Consider the following 21,897-nt stretch of genomic DNA (forward strand, 5'->3'; position numbering starts at 1 on the left):
TATATATATAGAATTTACCAAACTCGAGATTTAAAATAAAGCAGTTTCACCGTCTTTAATGTTTGTCATCTCCAAGGGCCTATCGGCTAACAGTTAGACACATATCAATCTTTTTGTAGAATGACCAATGAAATTTGATCGAAGTCAATTTCTGTTACACTATTTTGCCTTATTTATTGCATAAAAAAGTATAATAATGTTGACTATAATATTGTCCTATACTCCTATCCTATACTACTTGGTGTAGCTATTTGAAAAGCTATAAGTTAATAAATAAATAAGTATTCCTATAGGTAGTTTTACAAATTCAGAAATTCATTTCCATCACTAGCATAAAATGTATAATAAGTAGAGTTACGCCACTTTGGTTTCAAAAGGCACATTTAAAATGAAAAGGAAATGTAGATGATTCGATCATGGTCAAAATATCATGATTTATCAACACAAATCAACTTTGGAATTATAAATTTATTCTCAAACAAACTTTATTATAATTAATATATCATATTATTACTCCTGTTCGTTGCATCACTTGTTCGGAAAGACGTCTCTGCATTTCCCGTTCGGGTCTGGTCTTTGGCCTTCCGGACAAGGTCGGTCCGGAACGTCTATGATGCTACCCACTTTGTGCCCTTTCAGAGGATGTTGAGTTGTCGCTGCCTTGATGCCTCCCCGATGTGGTCTTCCACACACCGCGGCTATAGCGATCAGTAGAAATATGAATGCAAAGCACAACCTCATCTTGCAATTTTACTGTCGGAACTGTCACTTCTGTGAATGTACGCGTTATCTTATCTCTGTCGACTTTCCTGGTTTATCTTATCAGGCTGGTGAAATTAAAAGATTCATTGAAGTAGATATCAATTAGTTTTGTTTATCTGGTTCTTAGGGACAATATTTCAATCGTCTTTCAGAAATAAAAGAATGCGGGTCTCTCAATGTTCCACGGAAGGACTCCGCAAACTTTCGTAAGAAGTGGTGATAATCCCTGTCTTTGGAGGTATCATCAGAATTTACTATCTGTATAATAGTATTTTACATTTAAAAAGTATAGAGCCTTTAGCAATGTGGGTACTCTTCAGATATGGGGTAATTGGACATTAGAGATACTTCAAATTAATTTCTGAACAACTTTAGCGAACAACTGAACAATCATTAATTTTTTTTAAGAATTAAAAAGTAAAAAACATTAAAAAAATTAAAATAAAATATCTAAAAGAGGTACATTTGATACTTTTAGGTACAGGTTGATATTTGATTAGGAAATTCATGAATTTCTACTTAAAAGTCTATTTGTTCGGGTACATCAGTTTCTATTACCATCAATGATAAATTGGTTAATCTGTTTTAATGTGACTGTAGTTCTCAGTTAATTTTTTTTTTTATTTATGAATTACAGGGGTTAAAGGACCCATGGATAAAGATGATACTGGTTAGGGCAACCACAGAAGGGGGGTTTTCTCAGGAGTGCCGCAACATCAAAAAGCAAACACTGCGATCAAGTTTTTATGTACGCTACGCATGTATTAGAATAAATAAATATGTATTATTCCGTAGCAGAGATGCATGCCATGGAATCCTCGTTAAACATTTATTCATTGTCTGCTCTATTCATACTAAATATAATATATATAATCTGGCATCTTAACACGTTCAGACAGGGTGTTGATTGTTAGAATATACTGCAACTTGAAAAAATCAATTGTCCATTTGGTTTTAGTCAAAATGTTACAATTCAAATTTAAATTTCTACAAAATATTATAGTATTAAGAAGTGAGGTTCATTACTATTACAGGCTGATTCCTTAAAAAAATATTTTCAGCTGCACTATATTGGCTCATCTTTCAACAATATATTATTTTTAATTTTTCCAAATTTTCAAGATGATTTAATTGCTTACTTAATTTTTCAATTTTCTTTACCTTTGTTGTTCACATATTTTGTTATTATTTAAATTATATATACTTCAGTTTATTTATTTATTCGACATATTAATATATGTCTTATTCGACTAGTATATAATCGAAATAGACATATATTATATTATCAGTATTATTATCCATTTTATTTTATGTTTATATTTTATTTTATTTTTATTATTATTCATGAAACTTTCTATTTTAAAATTTATTTAAAATGTACATAGTGTGATTGAATACGCTTGATATATGAATTATTTCAATTAAAAAATTTTCAACAGTTTTAACCAAGAAAAAATAAATTAACAATTTAACCATCTTCATTACCGTTTTGTGTTTTAGGAATTTCAATGCGTAAATGGAAGTAGCAATTTATCCTTAGATCGTATTATTTTGTTCATATAATAGCAATAGTAGCATTGTAATTTGAATGCGGTTACATTAACGAATACCCGAGGAGTAATAAAAGCTAATACTGTAAGCAAGCCGATCGATTGAGGAATATATTCCCTCGTTGTAATAAAACGCCGATTTTCAGTTTCCAATTACGCACTTTCCCCTGATTAATTGGCCGATGGTGGGGCCGGAAAGCCTCCAATTTCACCGTGAAAATCCCATAAAGATTCTCGCGCAACCTTTTTCCCTCATCTTTTTCCTTTTTTTACCCTTTACTATCTTTTTTCCAACCCTCTTTTTATTTCCATCCAACCGCGATCAAAACCATACCTGAGAGAGAGAGTCCCCTGTAAAGCTCATATAAGCCTTGTCAGAGTCCAATAAAAAAAAAAATATATAAACCATGGGGTTTATATTTCAAGCATGAGTGGTTCGGCTAAATCGAGAGCAAAAAGAGTATTACATAGGTGCAGTGTACATCTCTAATGGAGATGTTTGTGGTATTAAAGAGATAAAATAATTCGTATTCTACATTTTTATAGGTTTATAAAATATTTCGCGACAGTCATAGAGCATAAATTGAGATATTCTGGCCAAGATGGATCAGTAACTCCCAAAATAAGTAGGGTGATTTGCAATCCACAACGTTGTTTTCGTGGGTAACCTTCAATGTATATAGGTATGTCTACACTCACATACATAAATAATCAGTTTATCCTTGTTGCCTGCCACCTAATGTTTACTTTTTGTATAAATTGTTTTGTATTCATTTCCTGGTAGCTGCTATAAGAATTTGCGTAGACCCCAACGTTTGTTTGGGCCAAAAATACAATAATTTACATGTTAACAACTCTGATAATGGCATCATAGCATCATAACCGTAGCATAAGGGTTAATTTTACATGTTAGTTTCACTTATCAATATAATCTTGATTTATTTAATGGTTACTGATAGGTGCCTTAATCGGGTCCTCAGTAACGAACTGAAGGGTTGCATACTATACTCTCCTTCAACGGGAAAATGAAGGCAAATAGATGCGCTGACCAAGCCCTCAATGGTCAGGATTATTTTAATGTTCGCCATTATAATTTAAAGTGGAGCAGAAGGCAGCCGGTGATTGACTCCTAATAGTTCCCTAGTCCTGTGCCTTACCCCTGGAGACATAATATAATAGAAAGAATTATATCAACCTTTTCGGCTTCACTTTTCATGGCACATTATACTCCTCCCTCCAAAATAGCAAAAGCCCAAATGGAGAAACCTAACCCTCGCGTCATGTAAGTATTTGAAAATACAATTTCACAAAATAGATAACCTTTCCAAAATGTTGTGGGCAAATGTTTTAGGAAGATGCCCATTTAAAGCAGAGCTTTATATTTCGGCAGAGATAGGGCGAAATCTTTCCTACTTTGCTATTTGTGTCGGTCGTTTTTAAACCTGTTTTCCCCCTTACGTAGATCATAAAAATGGATAAATATTTCCCTAACGCTTTTGTCACTTATTCCATGAATTTGATTTTTTTTTTTTTTAGAAATGTTCTTTAAGTTACAAACAAAGCACTGGGAAAAAAGTATATTTTGCTATTTTTATCCTTACGGGAAAAACAATTGAGGTCACAAAGTTGAAATTCGCGAACATCACCCTTATGAGACAAACAAATGATTCAATTTTCAGAAATTTCCAACGAGCTCCCTTTATGGCTTTAATTTTTTTAAATGTTCTGTAATGCTGCTCCTGATAGAAAAAATTATAGATTAATAGATAGAACTCATGCATTTTATGCAATTTTAGCAGTTTATTTTTAATTTTTGTGGGGAAAATGGAGGCTACAAAGTTGAGAATTTTAATCAGTATTACAAAAAAAATATATAAGCATATTTTTAGAACTTCTCCCAAACTTTCCAACGAGATTCCTTTGTTGACTGGACTATAAGGCATACCGTATTTTTATTTTATTTTTTTTGTTATTGCACATTTCAGGTGATCAGTTCTGGGTCTTCGATGGCACAATCTTGAGTAGCCCTCGTCCGCTCACCGACTACGGCCTGCCTTGGAGTACGGCCAATGTTGACGCAGTGACAGTAAGAAACGGCTCCACTTACATCTTCAGGTATTTTACTTTATCAATTCATCACTGTTCTATTGTATTGATGCATAAATTACAAAGTGCAAGGAAATCATAATGTCCAGGTGATTATGTTAGATCTGACTTCAATTGATTATTGTTAGGTTCCCTTGATTAGAAGTCCTCGACATTGCGTATTCAGATTAGGTAAGGTTGATAATTAGGAGGTGATTAGACAGGAAATACGAGCGAGCCATAAGTTCTCTAAGGATGGTAACCTCATCCTTTCGGGTACTATTCTTGTAGGTACGAAGGATCAATGGAAGCCCGGAGAGTAGCCTACCGCTGGGTCCTACGAAAGGATAGAAGATAGAGGAGAGAGGTTACCAGTAGAGAAGAAGCGTGAAATAAGACTTCATATCAAAAAATATGTAGGAAGAATATTCTGCATATCTTATTTGCTGTCCCAAGAAGGTACTGTTTCAGCACCATTGTGGGGTATTGATTGTACTAACAATACAAAAGCCGATGAGAGGTAGTGCCTGTAAGAACTTACTTTTTTTGTAATTCAGTATATTGTTAAAGAATTTTTCGAGAAAAATGTGAAATAAACAAAAAACAAATATGTAAATTATCACTTCTGGTCATTCGATTTTATCGAAAAAGTTGCTGTTCCATCCGAGGAATATACCCATCTTAATAATGTAATACCAGTTTCGTATGATTATTCGTTTTTAACTTAGATTGTTCACAGACATACAAATACACATACACAGACCACTTAGCGAGACTTGTTTTTTTTTTAACTCGAGGAACTTACTGCATGTTCCCTATATCGGTTTGTAAAAGTAATAAAGCGGGTTGAATGTGTCTCTTATCACATTCTGATTAAACTGATACTAGTTTTGTTCTAATTTTAACAAATAAACAAATATAAAAAAACTTCGCATAAGTTAACTAAAAAATACGATTTAGATATTTTTAAAAATAATGCTAAACGAACGAATCATAAAGACTATAACTGATCGTATCAAAAAGACATTGCCTTTGGAGTGAACATGTCCGAAATGAAGCTGTAAAAAAATGAATTAGTACAAGAGCCGGGAAGAAAAAAAGGCAGTTATCTCACTCCAATTTTTGATTACTTTAATGAAAAATATGTATAATTACTAGTCAAAACTGATGAATCTGCCAAGTATAGGTAGATGGAATAAAAAATGGCGGCTGTTTCAAAACCTTAAAAAATATTAATTTTTCATTCAGAGCTCTATATCTTAAAAACTACCAACAACACTAGTGCTTGACTTCAGGGATGTGACGCACGGCCGGTTGGGGCGCAGGTCGCACCTCGTTCCCTAGTTTGTCATTATCCCTCAATCACACGAAGACTGAAAATCGGAATCACCTTCTTCCTGCAAATTTATCTTAAATTCATGTTCTGAATTACAACTTGAAGGAAAATTTTCACCAACCTATAATTGACTTTTTATGGTTACCTACCAAATTTGACTAATTAATTATATTGTATGTATGCATTGCAAATTACGTAACTAAGAACCTACTTGTACCTGTTCAATTTATTTGTACTTAAGATAAAAAAAAATTGTGGGAGTCTTGAGACTGGCCTAAAAAAGTAAACTTCTTGTAATGAAATAACGTAATAAAATTCAATCAGTATTAAAGTTTATTAATGGTTGAATTGATCATGATAATTAAATAATAATAAGGTTGAACCTCCATAGTAATAATTACAATAGAACAGTGATTTTCTTGATAGTCCAACTGAATGATATTTGTCCCTTCCCTTATCTCTGGTTAGAATAGGTAGGTTCCCTGCAGATAAACCTCTCCTCTAGGAGACACTTATGAGGTCTCTATTTCAGAAATAACCGCGAAGGGATAAAAATGGTTTCTCTCATGTTTTGGAACTATATATTTAAGGGATTTTGCTACTTACTAACTCCAAGGACCCGGATTTGAATCCACCCGTGGTAGATAATAATTTATTATGTTGATTGACCCAGCCTCATAAAGTGTTTAGCCTTAATTAGGGAAAAAATCAGGCTATCTAGCATAATTCTGATCAAATCAACTCCTTACATAACCGTTGGTCTAGTAACATTATTTCATAATAAACTATGAACCCCTCCATGAGTTGTTATAGTAATAATAATATTCTGTTTTTATTCTGGGACTGATCCCTCTAGTATAACATTACAAGCGTAAAAATTAGGGTTTAGAGTCTTGGTGTAAAATAAAAAAGAAATTATAAACCACCATAAAATATAATGAAAATAAGGAATTTGAAAAGATAAAAAATAAACAACGATAAAAAAATAAAATAAAACTACATATCATATCATAAAACATAAAGTGGCTAAGTTCTAATAAAAAAATAATAGAAGAATCAAATACAAGTAGACTAAAAATAATACACAAAAAGGTATTATTTCTGATAATATACATATTTTTTTTACATAAAAAAAAACACTAACATCATCTAAATTATCTAGATCTAGATTGCATGTTATTATTCTTAATATATGAAAAGGTTATATATTCCCCCGTTATTTAATTCTCTAATCAATTACTGTATCTAAAAAAATACATTATTTATGAAGTTGAAATTATTAACGGCGGTTCTTCCTATGCATAAGATGTAGAATAAAAAGATTAAAAAAATATATAGTACGATATATATTTTTTTAATATTTTTATTTGATGGTTAAAAAAAAAGAGGAATGTCTAAATAGAAAAGGATTTTATTGGATAATTATTTTTATATGATAATTATTGCTGCCATTAGAATGGGTCTCCTTACGTGTTTATCTATATGTAGCCATATTTGAATGTTAATTTTACTTTTGCCTTTTCGAGACAAGAACTCTCTAACAGACCTTCAACACTAATTAGCTTAAACTATGGAAACGAGCGGAACTTACCCACTCGTTTATCTCAACAATTAGTCTATTTCAAAGACAAACACATTACTTCTCACTTTCGACATAAGGATGACCTCAAGTTGTATTCTATAATCATATAATGGTTTGTATTAAAACTTCGATTTGTATAAGCTGGAAAAAGCTGAGTCCCCTCAAATACAGGCGCACTAAATTGATATTTCTAAACTTGTCATAAAATTACAAATAAATTTTCTGTAAGTTAGGTACAAATACCATCACTAAATCTAATAAGTACGACTAACTAATTTCCTCTCCTCATGGTTGTGATGTAGCATTAACAAAAGAAAACACTCATGTATTAGGCCGTTAAACACTTTTGTCTCGTAAAGGTTTCATTTCCTCGGCAAACATTTGCCTTTTTCACCCTCAGCCTTAATTATTTTGGTCCTCCGTAGTCTTTTTGGGCCGGATTTTTCTGCACCCATTCTACTAATAGTATCATCACTTTACATTTTTTTTTTTTACTTATCCTATATTTTATAAATATTTAGTCATTTTATTTGTATAAAAAATCTTCGTTTTAGAGTCCTGGTTTGTCATCAGGGTTTATTTTAACAATACAATAATAAATATAGCTAGCAACACTATCATCACACTTATTATTAAATTACAATTAATTGAGACATCCTGTACAAGTATTTTACCTTGTACAACTCATCTTATTATATCAAAAATTCTTGTTTGTTCCCTCTGTACCTTATTCATATAATTTTATTTCATGATTTGCTTTAAAACTATTTTTTAAATAATAGGGGACAAAGTATACAGTTCGATGGTTGACATTACTATTTTTGTCACCCTACTAATATATTTTCAAGAATCGTAGTTGATTTTGTGACATCTTTTTTCTAGAGGAATCATCATATTTCTAGGAATATAGATCGGTCCCGAATATAAGTCGACCCTCCTATTTTGATAATCATTTTCAGGGAAAAATTTAGAGGAGCAATAACTAAAGCTGTGATAATAAATGAATTTCAAAATTTACTTAACAAATTTCAAACGAAACAAGCTTGCTTAGATAAGGTGTTGATAATTGAGTAATAATAATTGAGCAATAAAAAACAAGGAAATCAGAAAGTTATAGAAATCGTCTCTGCTTAATTGTTCTTTTGTTATTTGTTTTATAATCTCAATTAAATGTGTATGTATAAAACTATAAAACGTATATCATTTAGGATTCAATATAACCTCCGTTTTTTATCAAACGTATCATGCTTGATCCCTTTTGGAAAGAATTTTGTAATTTTCTAAATTTCACAGAATTGGAATTTTTTCGATTATTCGTTTTTTATAAACGATTTTCACTCAGTAGTACTATAAAGTCTTTATAGTCTCCAAACACGATGTAGAAACGAAAGTAGACTATGAAGTATCTAGAAAGCCAATAGTTTTAATATTTTCTAATATCGGTCACGATTATTTTACCCGAGACATTTTCAGAAAAAAACACGACGCCATTGGAGAAAATCCGCTATTTCCCCAATATATTAATTCTTGTAAAGTTTATTCTTCCTTTTTATTACATTTATTTTATTTTCATTTGTCTTCAGCGTTCAGTGTTAGGATTAAAGTACCTTTTTTTAAGTTTTTGTTTGGTATGCTATAATTTAATAAAAACTAGCTGTATAAAATATCACATAGCTTATGCACTGGAAATTCTACATTGAACGGTATAAATATGAAAGAGATGAATAAGAGTAATTAAATTGATTCAGTTTGCTTCATCTGGATTCTAAGTTACTTAAAATAAACTGAACAGCACTAATCTGTGCATAAAAAAATAAATACTAATTAAACAGTACTAGATGGTCATGAATTGGTATAATTGAGCAAGGACAAGGAAACTATAAAACTAAATACAACTTCCTTGATAAACTCTAGTAAGTAACTAGTAAACTACTTCCTTGGTAATACTCTAAGTCTCGAAATAAATTCGGGTAGCAAATATATGGTTAGCCGTAAAAAAGGGAGCAATTTCGGTTAAAAAGATATAATATATTTGAACAGGTAGATAGGTTCAAGTAAGGTAGATAGGTTCAGTATTTAGGTTCTACAGTAAGTAGAAAAAAAATAAACTGATGAGGAAATATAAGCGAGGTTAAAGACTGGAAATATTTGTTATTTGTAAAAGTTAGAATTTTCAAAACTTTTATTTATGGATGCAAAACGTGGCCTCTTACACTGAGAACAGAGCCTTAAGGTTTTTGAATATTAAGTATTATTTAAAATATTCGGACCGAAAAAGGATGAGATAACCAGAGAATTTAGAAGGCTGCACAACGTTAAATTGAGAGGACTGAGTCCGGTAAATATAATTAAGGTTTTAGTACTGCGGCGAATAAGATGGGCGTATAAATTTGTTGGGCATGGTAAAGAACGGATTCCTAAAATGGTAATAAACACTGAATCGACAGGTAAACGTCCAAGAGGAAGACCGAAACGTTTATGGGAGGATTGCCTTAAGATTGAGTCAGTAGATTTGTGCTGAGAGAGAAGTCACTGGAAAGATTAATGTCGAGTGATTGGGTTTGGCGGCATCGAACTTTCTGGTTCCCTAAGCTTTTATTATTATTACAATACTAAGCTATATAAATTTAAAAATCATAGACAGTTAACGATTTTATTTGACGTCGTGTCATAAATATTATTTAGTTCATTTAAATTATCCTTGTCGATTTATTTTTTAATAATAATAATCTTCTTTTTTTTTTAATTGAAATCAACAACTGTATTTAATTTTTAAATTAATAGAATATTTTATTTTATCTTTTGTTTTGTTTTTTGTAATCACGTGAAACAGAACAATCATCACAAAGCCTTTGTTTTGTGTTGTGAATGGAGGTTATTTTATTCATTAAAAATTTGTAAAAATGGAATTCAACATAATGTTTAATTAATTGCCAACCATTATTATTTTTTCTAAATTTACTATTATAAGAAACACTTTGGTTTATTATTATTCATTTATTTTTCATTTGTTTACTTTTTTTCTTTAGTCTCTATATAATGCTCTTATTTTAACCTTTAAACTCTCTAACCACTCAAACCCCCTAGTTTTTAATCTTGCATCCTCTTCCATTCCTGACAATCCTCCAAGGCGCCTGAAAAGAAGATGGCCACGAGACCAGCTAATGTAAAATGTCATTAGAGTGCTACCAATGGGTAGTTTCTCTACACGCCTGTAACACTCCAATTTAACTTAGATCAGATTTACTAAATGTATTATAATGTACAGTTGTCAATAGCAATAAATAAATATTAAAAAAAAAATGTTTAACCTTTATTGAGGTGTAAATGAATGTTCTATTTTTCATTTATAAATTTTAAAATAAGTACTTTTAACATTATTCGCTCTTTATAGTTACATTTTGATTTAATATTATTAATGTTATTTTGCTCTACTCTACTTTTATTTATATTTATTACACACTAAAGCCTAATTTTTATTTTATGTGTTATAATTCTGAAGGGATTTATCCCAGAACAAATAAAGTATTTAATTATTATTATTGTCTGTTTTTCTCGCTATTACGGGTTGAGTATCTAAGGTGGGGGACCAGTAGTACAACAACCTCCATATTTTTTTCAAATTTTAAAAAAAATTTCGTACTATATGTTCTGTGTCTAGGATAGCCTATTCTCGGCCCCTCTTAGCACATCAGTAGGGACCCCCAAACAATTCGCGCATTCCACTGTTCATTTTGTTGAGACCTTTGATGGGTTTATGATCGCAGTAGTTCAACTCTATCGCCAATTCCTGGTATTTCCTCAGTTTTTCTCCCACAGTGGAACTTATATTAATATCGTTGGGGATCCCAACATCAATCAATTCTGCTTTCTTTTTTCTTAGAACTATAAGGATATCTGGTTCTGTATGGCCTAATTTATTATTATTAGATAAATATACATGAAGTAAATGTAATGTTAATTATTTAACATTGACGTGATACGGACTTGTAGAGAATATACCCATTGGTGAAACTCTAATAACATTTCTAGAGTAGAAGCTCTCAAATCCATCATCTCTTCAGGTGTCTAGAAGGATGCTAACAGTTGCTAAAGAGGAAGCAAGGTTAGAAACGTGTGGATTTGAGTGGTTAGGTAGTTTAGAATGGAAAAATAAATGTGTGGTTCTGGCCAAATCGGCTACTATGAATAATTTTATTTGTAACAAAGTAATCATAACTTTAATAACTAAACCTCATAACTTGTTGAATAAACTAGATGATAACAAAATTAAATCAATAAATGGACCTAAGGGATTTTAGATTTTGGAATGCAAAAATATAGTACTGCAAAAATGTTTTTTTCGCTACAATATTTGTTCAACAATAAGAATAAACATTTCTCCTCGCTGATTCTTTACTTTTTACAATACAGTTAGTTGGAGAAGAATATCTCTGACTACAAGAAGGGCTACACCTAACTGGTTGGAAATGAAATCTTGAACTTGATGTCCTTCAGACTTTCCTTGCAATGTCCAATCAGATTTTAACAGACCAGGAAAAACAACTTTAAATTTAGGTGGATTCTGTAAATGTTTTTTAAATTTTTTTTCAAGAATCTCAAATCTTCTTAAATAATGCAATTTGATTCGATATAAGAAAGACTTAAGAGTAAAACATAATAACTAGTAAACAGTTCAGAAATATATATTTTCCTTCAATATATCTTGTTTACCCTTTGTCGTAAACCTATACTTCCTGCCTTGCAGTATCCATTAATAATCCTCCACTTATCTCTGTCAAACAGATCCACTAACTTTGGATCCTCATACAAGATTAAAATACAAGAAACTGCTATTCGATTCCGACTGTTACAACACTTATTAGACAAATGATCTAAACATACAATTAATAATTATAAAAAGCTCATTTACATAACTATAATTAGGCCTATTTGGACTAACAGACTTGGTCTTTGGGTCTTCACTCAAACCATCAAATCCCTTTTTTAGCCAATATTTATGATCCAAAATCCTCAGTGCTCCTTACTTTGTGAAAAATAAAATCAGCCATAAATGCTTACTACATGTAGTATATATAGCAAGAAACAGGGGTCAATCCTTAACCACCCAAACCCACTTATTTTTAACTATGCTTTCTCTTCTATTCTAGTTTTTCAACTGTAGATTTGAATTTATATTTATAAAATTAAGAAACTCAAAGACAAGATAATTTTGTCTAACTAACTAAAAAAAACAATATTTAATAGTATCCAATAAATTCTAATTCACTGTTAATATATGATTTAATGTGAATTTAAATGATTTAATGTGAATATGTACTCGCCTATATGAAGTGTACACGCCTGTGAAAAATATAACTCAAAGTACAGCATTAGAGTATTTATAAAATTTAAAAGTAAATTCATTGCACAAAAATGTTTTAGAAATCTTTCTATGTTATTAGATTGACAAGAAGCTTTAAATGACCTTTGATCTGTTTGATAATTAACTAATAATTAACTATCTAATTTCTTAACAAATCTTGTTCATGCTGTGAATAAGTATAAAATTATGTTTCCTTTTTTATTGTTAGGTGTATTAATGGCTAAATACCACCTCAGTTTTCTTTCTACTGTTGAATAGAGATTATTGTTCGTTTTTTTTTTGTTTTTCTTATACTGTATGGCTTCATGTGAATTAGTCTTGGTTTTTTTAAATGATGCCGCGCGGGACTCATCCATATTGTTGTTAAGAGTTGGCCAATCCAAAGCATTGATCCCTAAATCCTGGAACCATTATTACCTAGAGCGTGCTGTATGAATCGGCGCGTTATCCTGCTGAAAACTGAATTCTTCTTACAACATTGTAATAAACGGCAAAAGGGACTCTTCTATAACATTTTTTTAACTAATAGCATACATTTTGCCGGAAATGAATGCAGTTCGAAACTTTCCGTTATCATTAAAAATTGCCGACACTATTACTCCACCAGCCCAATGCAACCTTCATGATCTTGTTTTCTTTTCTATGGTCATGCCAGTAGTAACTAAAACTATATGGACCATCAATATTATTTTTTTCATTAATGGAAATAACGCTTGACCATTTTTTTCTATCTTGAACATTTCATTTAGCAAACTGCAGTCTTCGCTACAAATGATGTTTTTGTGAGCTGTAGTTTTCTCATAACCTTATAATGTTTAAAAAAAAAATTAATTCATCTATCCACTTCCTCACCAAGGATCACATCCTAAATTTAATCGCCTCACAATCAGTGCATAGTATGCTCCTCCTTTGAGGACTTCACTCAGAACCGCCCGTTTCATACGATTGGAAACATTTGGAGGTGTCCCATTTGTTTTCTTTTTCACATAATTGTTGGGCTGAAATTTAAAAAGTTTTTGACTACACCTTAGGAGCGATTTATCTCACGAGCAATTTGCCTCTAGGACATCCCGCCTCTTCTTAGGCCCATTATCCTTTCCTACTCAATTTCAGTGAGTTGAGTTCCGCGCGGCATTATTTATAACAAAAGACTATTTCGCACAAAGCCATACAGTATAAAAAACGTAATATAATCTCCCTTCAACAGCAGGAAGAACATTGAGGTGGTATAAATCCATTACTATACCTGACAATAAAAACAAACATTGAGTTTATAATTCATAGCATAAAGAGGATTTGTTTAAAAAATCTGGTGTTCATAAATTATGAAACAGATCAAAGGACATTTAAATCTCTTTTCAGTCTAGTAACATAAAAAGAAGTCTAAAACAATATTGTGCTAGGAATTCACATTTAAATTTTATAAATACCTCAATTTTATATATTGAGTTTATATTTTTTCACAGGGCTGTATATAATACGGTAGTATCGATCTCTTTTCCGACTCTGTAGAGTGATGGATTTTGACGATCAAAAGAAAGGAAGTTTTATAGAGAAGTGACGAATCCCAGTTTCTTTAATTCTAACTGAAACTTTAATAAACCTTTTTTAGAAAAGTGAGAGATTTAAAAACTCTGATAGTGGTAAGTTGGTGGATTAAGAAGGTAAAAATCGCCAGAAATTTAGGAAATTAAAATATTAATGAAAATTAAAACTAATATTATTTTCTTTGTCCTCCTATTCCGGTCTCAGGTCGAGAACGGCTGTGAGAATACCCTCTCGGGCAAACCCACTCCCTATGGTGCGCTCTTCTGTTGGAACAAAAAGATGGGCCTAACAACTTCTTGCAAGACCATTGGACACAGACATATACAGACATGCTAGTTAATTATTCTCAAGTTGTTCAAACGAAAAAGTCATATATATATATATATTGAATATTCTATTTTCAAGAAATTCAATGAAGTAAGGGTAGGTACTTGGCATTATTTCGTAAGGGCTTTATTTTAAGTAAATTTATAATTACAAAAAAGATTATCAAATTATGTTATGTAATAATAAACACTTAATTTTTGTATACAGTATTATTGAATATATACATTTTTCTTCCACATTTTTGCAATGTTTTGGTGCTTTCTATTGGCATTTCCTCAAAAACTTTTATGTTTACGCTAGTCAAAAATTAAATTTAATTATCAGATATACAACTCTTGAAAGAATTCTTAATATTTAATTTAAAATTCTTATTATTCACAGTTGCATTTTTGTTATGGTAATTTACTGTAGCTATAGGTCAACCCCGCGGGTTCTGGAGCCCTCCTGGGGTCCACCCAGCCTCATAAATTGTGTACCATTAATTGGGTAAAAATATGGCGGTCAAGTGTGATTCTGACCAAATATCCTCCAGGCACAACCGTTGGTCTAGTAACAGTACTTCCTTACAAAGCACTGCACCCTCAAACCTTCATGGGTTGTAGCTATACAGATTTTATTTTTTAAATTATTTTTAAAACTTATATTAATTTTAAAAATAAATAAATTAAGAAGTTTATAACTATAATATAGTTAATGAATTTTAATAATAAGGAAACTGGTTTGTTAAATGGTTTATCATGATTAATATTAAAGTGTAATTTATTAATGTATCGAGTGGGACATAAAAGCCTGTAAATGAAAATTTTAAACTTGGGTACACCAAATTAACTTTTCGATACTGGCCTAAGGGCCGAAACGTAAGGGGAAAATAAAGTTGAGAGAAAGGATCAAAATAAATTATTATTATTAGTGGTCGGTTGTTCTCGCTATTGCGGGTTGAGTGTCTGAGGTGGGAGACCTAGAAGTCCAACCACCTTCATATTTTTGTTGATTTATTTTATTTTATTTTATTTTTAAATATTTAAGAATTTTTGCATTATACGTGCATTGCCTAAGAGAACTGACTGTTGAGCCTCTCTTAGCACGTTTATAGGCACCCCCAGACCATTCATGCCTATCACTGTTGATTTTTGTATGAGACCATTCGTTGATATTACGAATGGAGTAGTGGTAACACCTTCCAATTTATTTAGCTCCTTCAATTCTATCGCTAATTCCTGGTATTTCCTCAATTTTTCTCCCACAGTGGAGCTTATATTATTATCGTTGGAGATCCCAACATCAATAAGTTCCGCTATCTTTTTTCTTAGGTCTATAAGAAGGATGTCTGGCTTATGGGGTACTGTATGGTCTGTAATAATTGATTCATCCCAATATAGCCTGAGAGAACCATTTTGGAGGGGTTTATTTGAGTGGTACTTGTAATAAGGGCTCTTATCTTCAATTAAGTTGTACTTCACAGCCAGAGCCTGATGCAAAATTTTGGCCACATTATTGTGCCTCTGCAGATATTCAGTACCAGCCAGCACTCCACATCCACCCGTGATATGTTGGATTGATTATTATTATTATCACATAAAACTTATTTTTCTAAGTATAAAACTATTTGTCTGTCTTATCATCATCACCAGTCATCATAACGTTTCTGGACCTTGATTACAGTGACTTTGATTACTGGACATTTGATGACGAACAGAAGACCCTGATAAGCACGTCGAGGCCGCTACGCGATTGGGGGATTCCACCTAACACCAAAGTTGATTCAGTGATGACTTACAAGGATGGTGAGTGATTTTCTCAGGAATATGATACATTTTTTTTCGCATTAAAATTATTAAAACTGTTTTCCTTGTCGAATCAGGAAATACTTACTTCTTCAAAGGAGATCGCTATTGGATATACAATGGAAGGTTCCTATCGGAGCCGAGGACTGGGCCCAAGTCTGCGTCTGAATTCTGGTTGTCCTGTTGATTCAGTCTGATCACATCCAACCATCTGTGATAGTACATATTAAAGAACTGTTAATTATCTTATAACAACATTCCAGAGATAGTATTTATTCAGTTAGTTTTTCTGTATGATAAATGTGGGGTTTCAAATATAAGTTTGGTATTATATTTATTATAAAACTTGTGCCAAAGCTTTTTTTAATGCCAAATAACTACAATAATTTACAGTAGCAGTTGTCAATGTTGTTTGTAAGTTAATGGAGAGGTTTAGTTAAGAAAAATGTGAAAATTTAAATTTGAAAAAATTGTTTTTAATTATTTATGAATGTGTACTGTATGTGAGTATTTATATGAGGATAGAAAATTTTATGGTTAGAATGATATATAAATTTATGTAATTTACAGGAGTATTTGTATTAAGATAGATAAGTATTTTCATAATTTATATTATTATGTACTGTATGTGAGTATTTAAATAAATATAGAGTTTTTTATGCTTAGAATGATACATAATACTTGGTGTGTTTATAAAGTTTCAAGATTGGACACATAACCAAAACTTTATAAACATACCATGTGTGTATAACTAAGTGTAGTACTTTGGATATGTAAGTCGATACATTAGATACTTATAAGCATGATGTATTATATTTGTCTTATATGTTATTCCACTTATCTTTCTGTAAAAATCGTAAACAAAATAACCAACAAATAGGATTTTTTTTTCTAAATTGTTGAGGTGAAGAAAACTTCCAATTAGAATATAAACTATTCTACATTTTTTGCTTGTACGTTTCGGGATATTATCTCATATCCATGTACTATTGTATCCTTATATTTATAACTACATTATTTAAATTTAAATAGTGTAATTATAAAACAATATATAGATGATAAAATTTCAAAATGGATATTGAAGAAATGACAAATATGAGAGTACAGTAGTTCATGAATATGGGTTAATATGTAATTCATATAAATAAGCCTATATTATAATTGCAAATTTTCTTTACCTTAAAAATTTAAAAAGTTAATATAATCGACTTCCTAAAAATAAAATCCAGAAGGAAATATTTTTTATTCCGAGAGTTTTTATTTTTGAAGAATATGAAGCGTTATGTCAGAAGCAAAAGTTTTAATTAATTTGGCCATTGCTTCTTTTGGAAGATTTAGGGCTCAATTTCTTATGTAGTGATGAACATCTTCCATTCCCTCATTCACAGGATGTCTTCTATTTCTTGTACATGTTGGAATATTGTTTATAACCTTCTATTCTCCAAAAAATATTACAAGCAAAAACTTAATTTTGTTGTAATAGCTTCGAAATTAAAGTTCTTTTTGTTTATGAGCCTCCTTGAAGTGGCTAAAGAGTCCTCAGATGAAGCTGATAATGATAATGAATGAAAAAACTTTTAACAAATGAAGTTAAAAATACATAAATCAAACATAAGCTTCTATTTCTGTAGAAAAAGTCATGTCAAAGAAACTAAAATATTTTCTAAAAAAAAAAAAATTCCTAATATAAAAATTTTATAAGCAAATAAAAACTGGTTTATTAATAATATTTGATAAACACACTAAGAAAACTGTAATGAGAAAGAAAGCAATACAATTTGATGGACTGTTTACGTGAAGATTAAAAGTGGACTGTATCAGAATAATTGAGTTGAAATAGTGTGCTAGTTGTCTACGATATTATAGTTGTAATAGACGCCATGTAAAACAACAAAACTTCCTGTATGTTTAAAAAAAAAAAAAAAATATTTTTTATTAAAATATGTTTACATGCTGATGAAAACGAATGATTTCATTTTATTCAAATTTAAAATTGTTGAAAATTAATTAATTAGAGCATTAACGTTTTTATATGATCTTAAACAGTTTGTGCAATACCAAAAATTAATAATAGACGCCACGTAAAACAACAAAACTTCCCGTGTGTTAAAAAAAATACGAAATATTTTCATTAATATATGTTCGAATGCTATTGAAAATGAATGATTTCATTTTATTCAAATTTAAAATTGTTTAAAATCAATTAACTTGAGCGTTAACACTTAGATCATACGAAAGTGTTATAGTTATGTTATGTGTGATAGTTGGTCCGATACCAAAATGGCGTATCGAAAAATATCTGAGAAAACTTTATCTGAATATTAGTGGAAGACTTAAGTTAGTTGTTAATTTTTAGTTCTAATATACGTCAATTAGCCATTTTATATTTTTTATTAGTGACGTCATATTTTTGGCATTTTGAAAAAAAAGGAAAACGAACAAATTAGTATAATATTTTGTAAATTAAAAAAAAAATCGATTAGTCTTAGCAAAGGAGCAAAATCATGATCGTATAAATAAACTATGTCTATATCTGCAGAGGGAAATTGAATTATACAAATTATAATTTAAAATTTATTAGCATTATGATATACGTTTTTTCTGTCATTACTAGCTCATTTAGACAATGCATCTGACGAAGTTGATTAAATAAAAAAAAGTAGATTTTTATCTTTTAAATAATTTTCAATGTAAAAATGTAGTAAATAAATATAATTTGTTATTCTATTAATTTGTATATCTCATATTCGACCATTAGCATTAATTTTCATTGAGTGTGTTGTGAAAAGAAATAAAGAAGAAAAGAAAAAAAAAAGCAAATATTTTGAGTATTTTTATGAAATGTGGTGAATATCAATCAATACTTCTTTGAATTTGTAACTGATTTCTCATATTTTTTTTCTTTTCTCTTAGTCATAATTTTTTTTTATTTCCTTCAAACTAAACGGGAATTTTTTTTCTTTTCCTTAAAACAGAAGGAAATATGATCTTATTTGACTGTTATTTTCCTTGTTTAAGTTTTTCCTTGTTCCCTGTTACGTGAATTGTATTACCACGTTTTCATTTTCTCTTATTTTAACAAGGTTTTATCTTTTTGAAGGTACACCTTTGGAATATTTTTTTGTAGATGGAAGAAGATGATTGTACTATTGTAATAATATAATATATAACCTATATAACATAAAGAGGTTTTTTATAGTAATATGAATATACCTTTTCCTTTTCAATCAGTCTCAAAAGTAATTATATGGAAATCTAATAATATTTAGGGAAATTTCTTATAGTTATAATATAAATAAATTTCGCTGAATATTTTTAACCATAACGCATCAAAAACATTTATGCTAATTATGCATATGTCAGTTAAGTACTTTATGATTCAGCTAAATTTACATACAATATAAGTTCAATAATTAGTATATGATGTAAGACTTTTTTTATGCACATGATTCAATTATGTAAAGTTATTAAAATAAAGGAATTATATTTAAGTTTATTTATGTAATCTTTATTAATAATATTTATTTTGTAGTTGACGTTATATTAATTTAAGCTCTCATTTTTTTACAATCGTTTTCTATAAAACTGTTATTTTTTTTTTTTTATTCAACTCAAACAATAAAGATATGGAATAAAAAGTTTAGTGCTATATTAGTATCATAAGCCCTTCATTTGCCCCTAACCTTCCGAAAAATTAATCGCAACTTCTATGCATCACTTTCTGACTTTTTTTCCTTAATTTTTGTATTGATACCTTATATTTACAACTGTAACAATGAGACAATAAGTAAATGTGCTGTATAATATGAATGATACACAATGGCTTTTAGAGACATTTATAGCCCACGTTTCACCCACAATGTAAGTTTCATCAGGGTTAATGTGATGGGTGGTGGAGTAAACATAAAACAAAATTACAAAGTATGGTTCCTTTACTATTTTCTTCAAATTTTAGTTTTTAACTTAACATAAGGATAAAAAGCATTTAAAATAATGTATCATATAATTAAAAAATACATTACCACTAAATATATAATATAATATAACATTTCTCCTATTTGTTTTTTGTTTTACTTTGTATAAAATTTTTAATTGATTACTATTTACAAGTTATCAGCAGGCTATAATAGGTGCGTGATATATGTTGAGGTGCAGGTACACATTGTATGCGATGATTTATTATTTTCTATTACAAGGAAATTAAAAAAAAAATCCTATACACAAAATTAAAAATCCAATTGAATAATTTAAAAATTAATTATAAATAATGAACTAACAAACAGTTAGTACATTAGATTAAGAATGTGTTTATTGATAATTATGTTTATTTATAATATGTGAGATATATATGTTATAATAACATTGAGAAGTAATTGATGTGTTGTCTTAGTGATGTCTTGTATTCTCTTATTTTTTGAATGAAAAGGTTTTCGGAAATCGGAATGTCAGAAAACAATTTGTGACTGTAAGAATGTGTACTGTTTGATCGTTATTACCCGTAATTTAGAAAACACAATTGAAACTCTGGCATGCCGAGGATGGTTGTTTACGATCTTATATATATATTTTGAATGACCTCTAAATTCCTGTAGCTAAAGTCACAGGAACAACTAACTCCAAGGACTTGGTTCCGATTTTTAGTTTCTAATAATGTAGTTAAAGGAAAAGTTTCTACGAAAAAATGAAGTATTAATACTTATTTATTCAACTGAAAAATGTAAAACTAATGTTTTATTCACTGTTTTATACAGTTGAACGTTGTAAAGACAATTTTCACGTCTTTTTTTTTTATTATAATGCCCTTCTAATCTTATATGTTCTGGAAATTTTCGTGCAAAAGAGAGGTACCATCATACTTAAATCGACTATCAAAATCTAGTTTATTCAAATACTTGAAACAGATATAACGATCACGGATGTCGCTCCCCCATAAAAACCTAAATTAGGAAAATTTAGGGTTATATTTAAGGCCTAAGCAATTTAATATAACTTTATATTATACCTCGTACTTACTAACTAATATTTTCACAAGAGTGTATGAAAAAAAAATTTTAGATTTTAGGACCTGCTTCGAACCGCCAAAAAATAAAATAAAATAAAGCAATATTCAAAAGAGATTGATTTACACGAGATTGCTTTTAAATGCTTTCTGGAGACAGACGTCAGTTGTCCAAATATTTTTTTAAAAAGGAGCGAATCCATTGAATCCGGGAAGTTGTACAATTTTAACTTTTACTCTTCTCTTTCCTAAGTTTACACGGTTTGTCAAGTAAGTCCTGTGATAGTCGGAATCGACGAGCAGTTTTCTGTTTTTGCAGTCTTGTTTTTAATGTTTGCAAATTAAAATTTATCAACCTAAAATGTTCTTTCTTTCTGGACAGTGATATGTATGAGAGGTGCCAGCTGGAGTTTTTTAACTTAAAATAATTTCTTTTGTCGGCATGCCAAAGGTACCGCCGGACCTAGGCAAGTAATGTACAAAGACATATAGATAACAGAGGGTAGGTACCCTCTGGGAACCATTAACCGTCTAGGCAGAGCCCTTATCGTGCGCCAGT

General features: G+C 30.2%; 1 protein-coding gene across 1 annotated transcript in view; it reads left to right on the forward strand.

The window, feature by feature from the left end:
- The window catches only part of LOC106679737 (stromelysin-3), a 107,849-nt gene extending 88,766 nt beyond the window's left edge, over positions 1 to 19,083 (forward strand). Inside the window, exons 9-11 of the mRNA XM_067051629.1 lie at positions 4,298 to 4,427; positions 16,218 to 16,339; positions 16,417 to 19,083. Of these exons, the coding sequence (XP_066907730.1) occupies positions 4,298 to 4,427; positions 16,218 to 16,339; positions 16,417 to 16,526 (362 nt within the window). The 3' untranslated portion in view covers positions 16,527 to 19,083. The remainder of the gene's footprint in view (positions 1 to 4,297; positions 4,428 to 16,217; positions 16,340 to 16,416) is intronic.
- Positions 19,084 to 21,897: the final 2,814 nt, after the last annotated feature.

Source organism: Halyomorpha halys, unplaced genomic scaffold (assembly GCF_000696795.3).
Source record: "Halyomorpha halys isolate HHAL.00 unplaced genomic scaffold, Hhal_1.1 Scaffold216.1, whole genome shotgun sequence".
In the NCBI taxonomy this organism is placed as follows: Eukaryota; Metazoa; Arthropoda; class Insecta; order Hemiptera; family Pentatomidae; genus Halyomorpha; species Halyomorpha halys.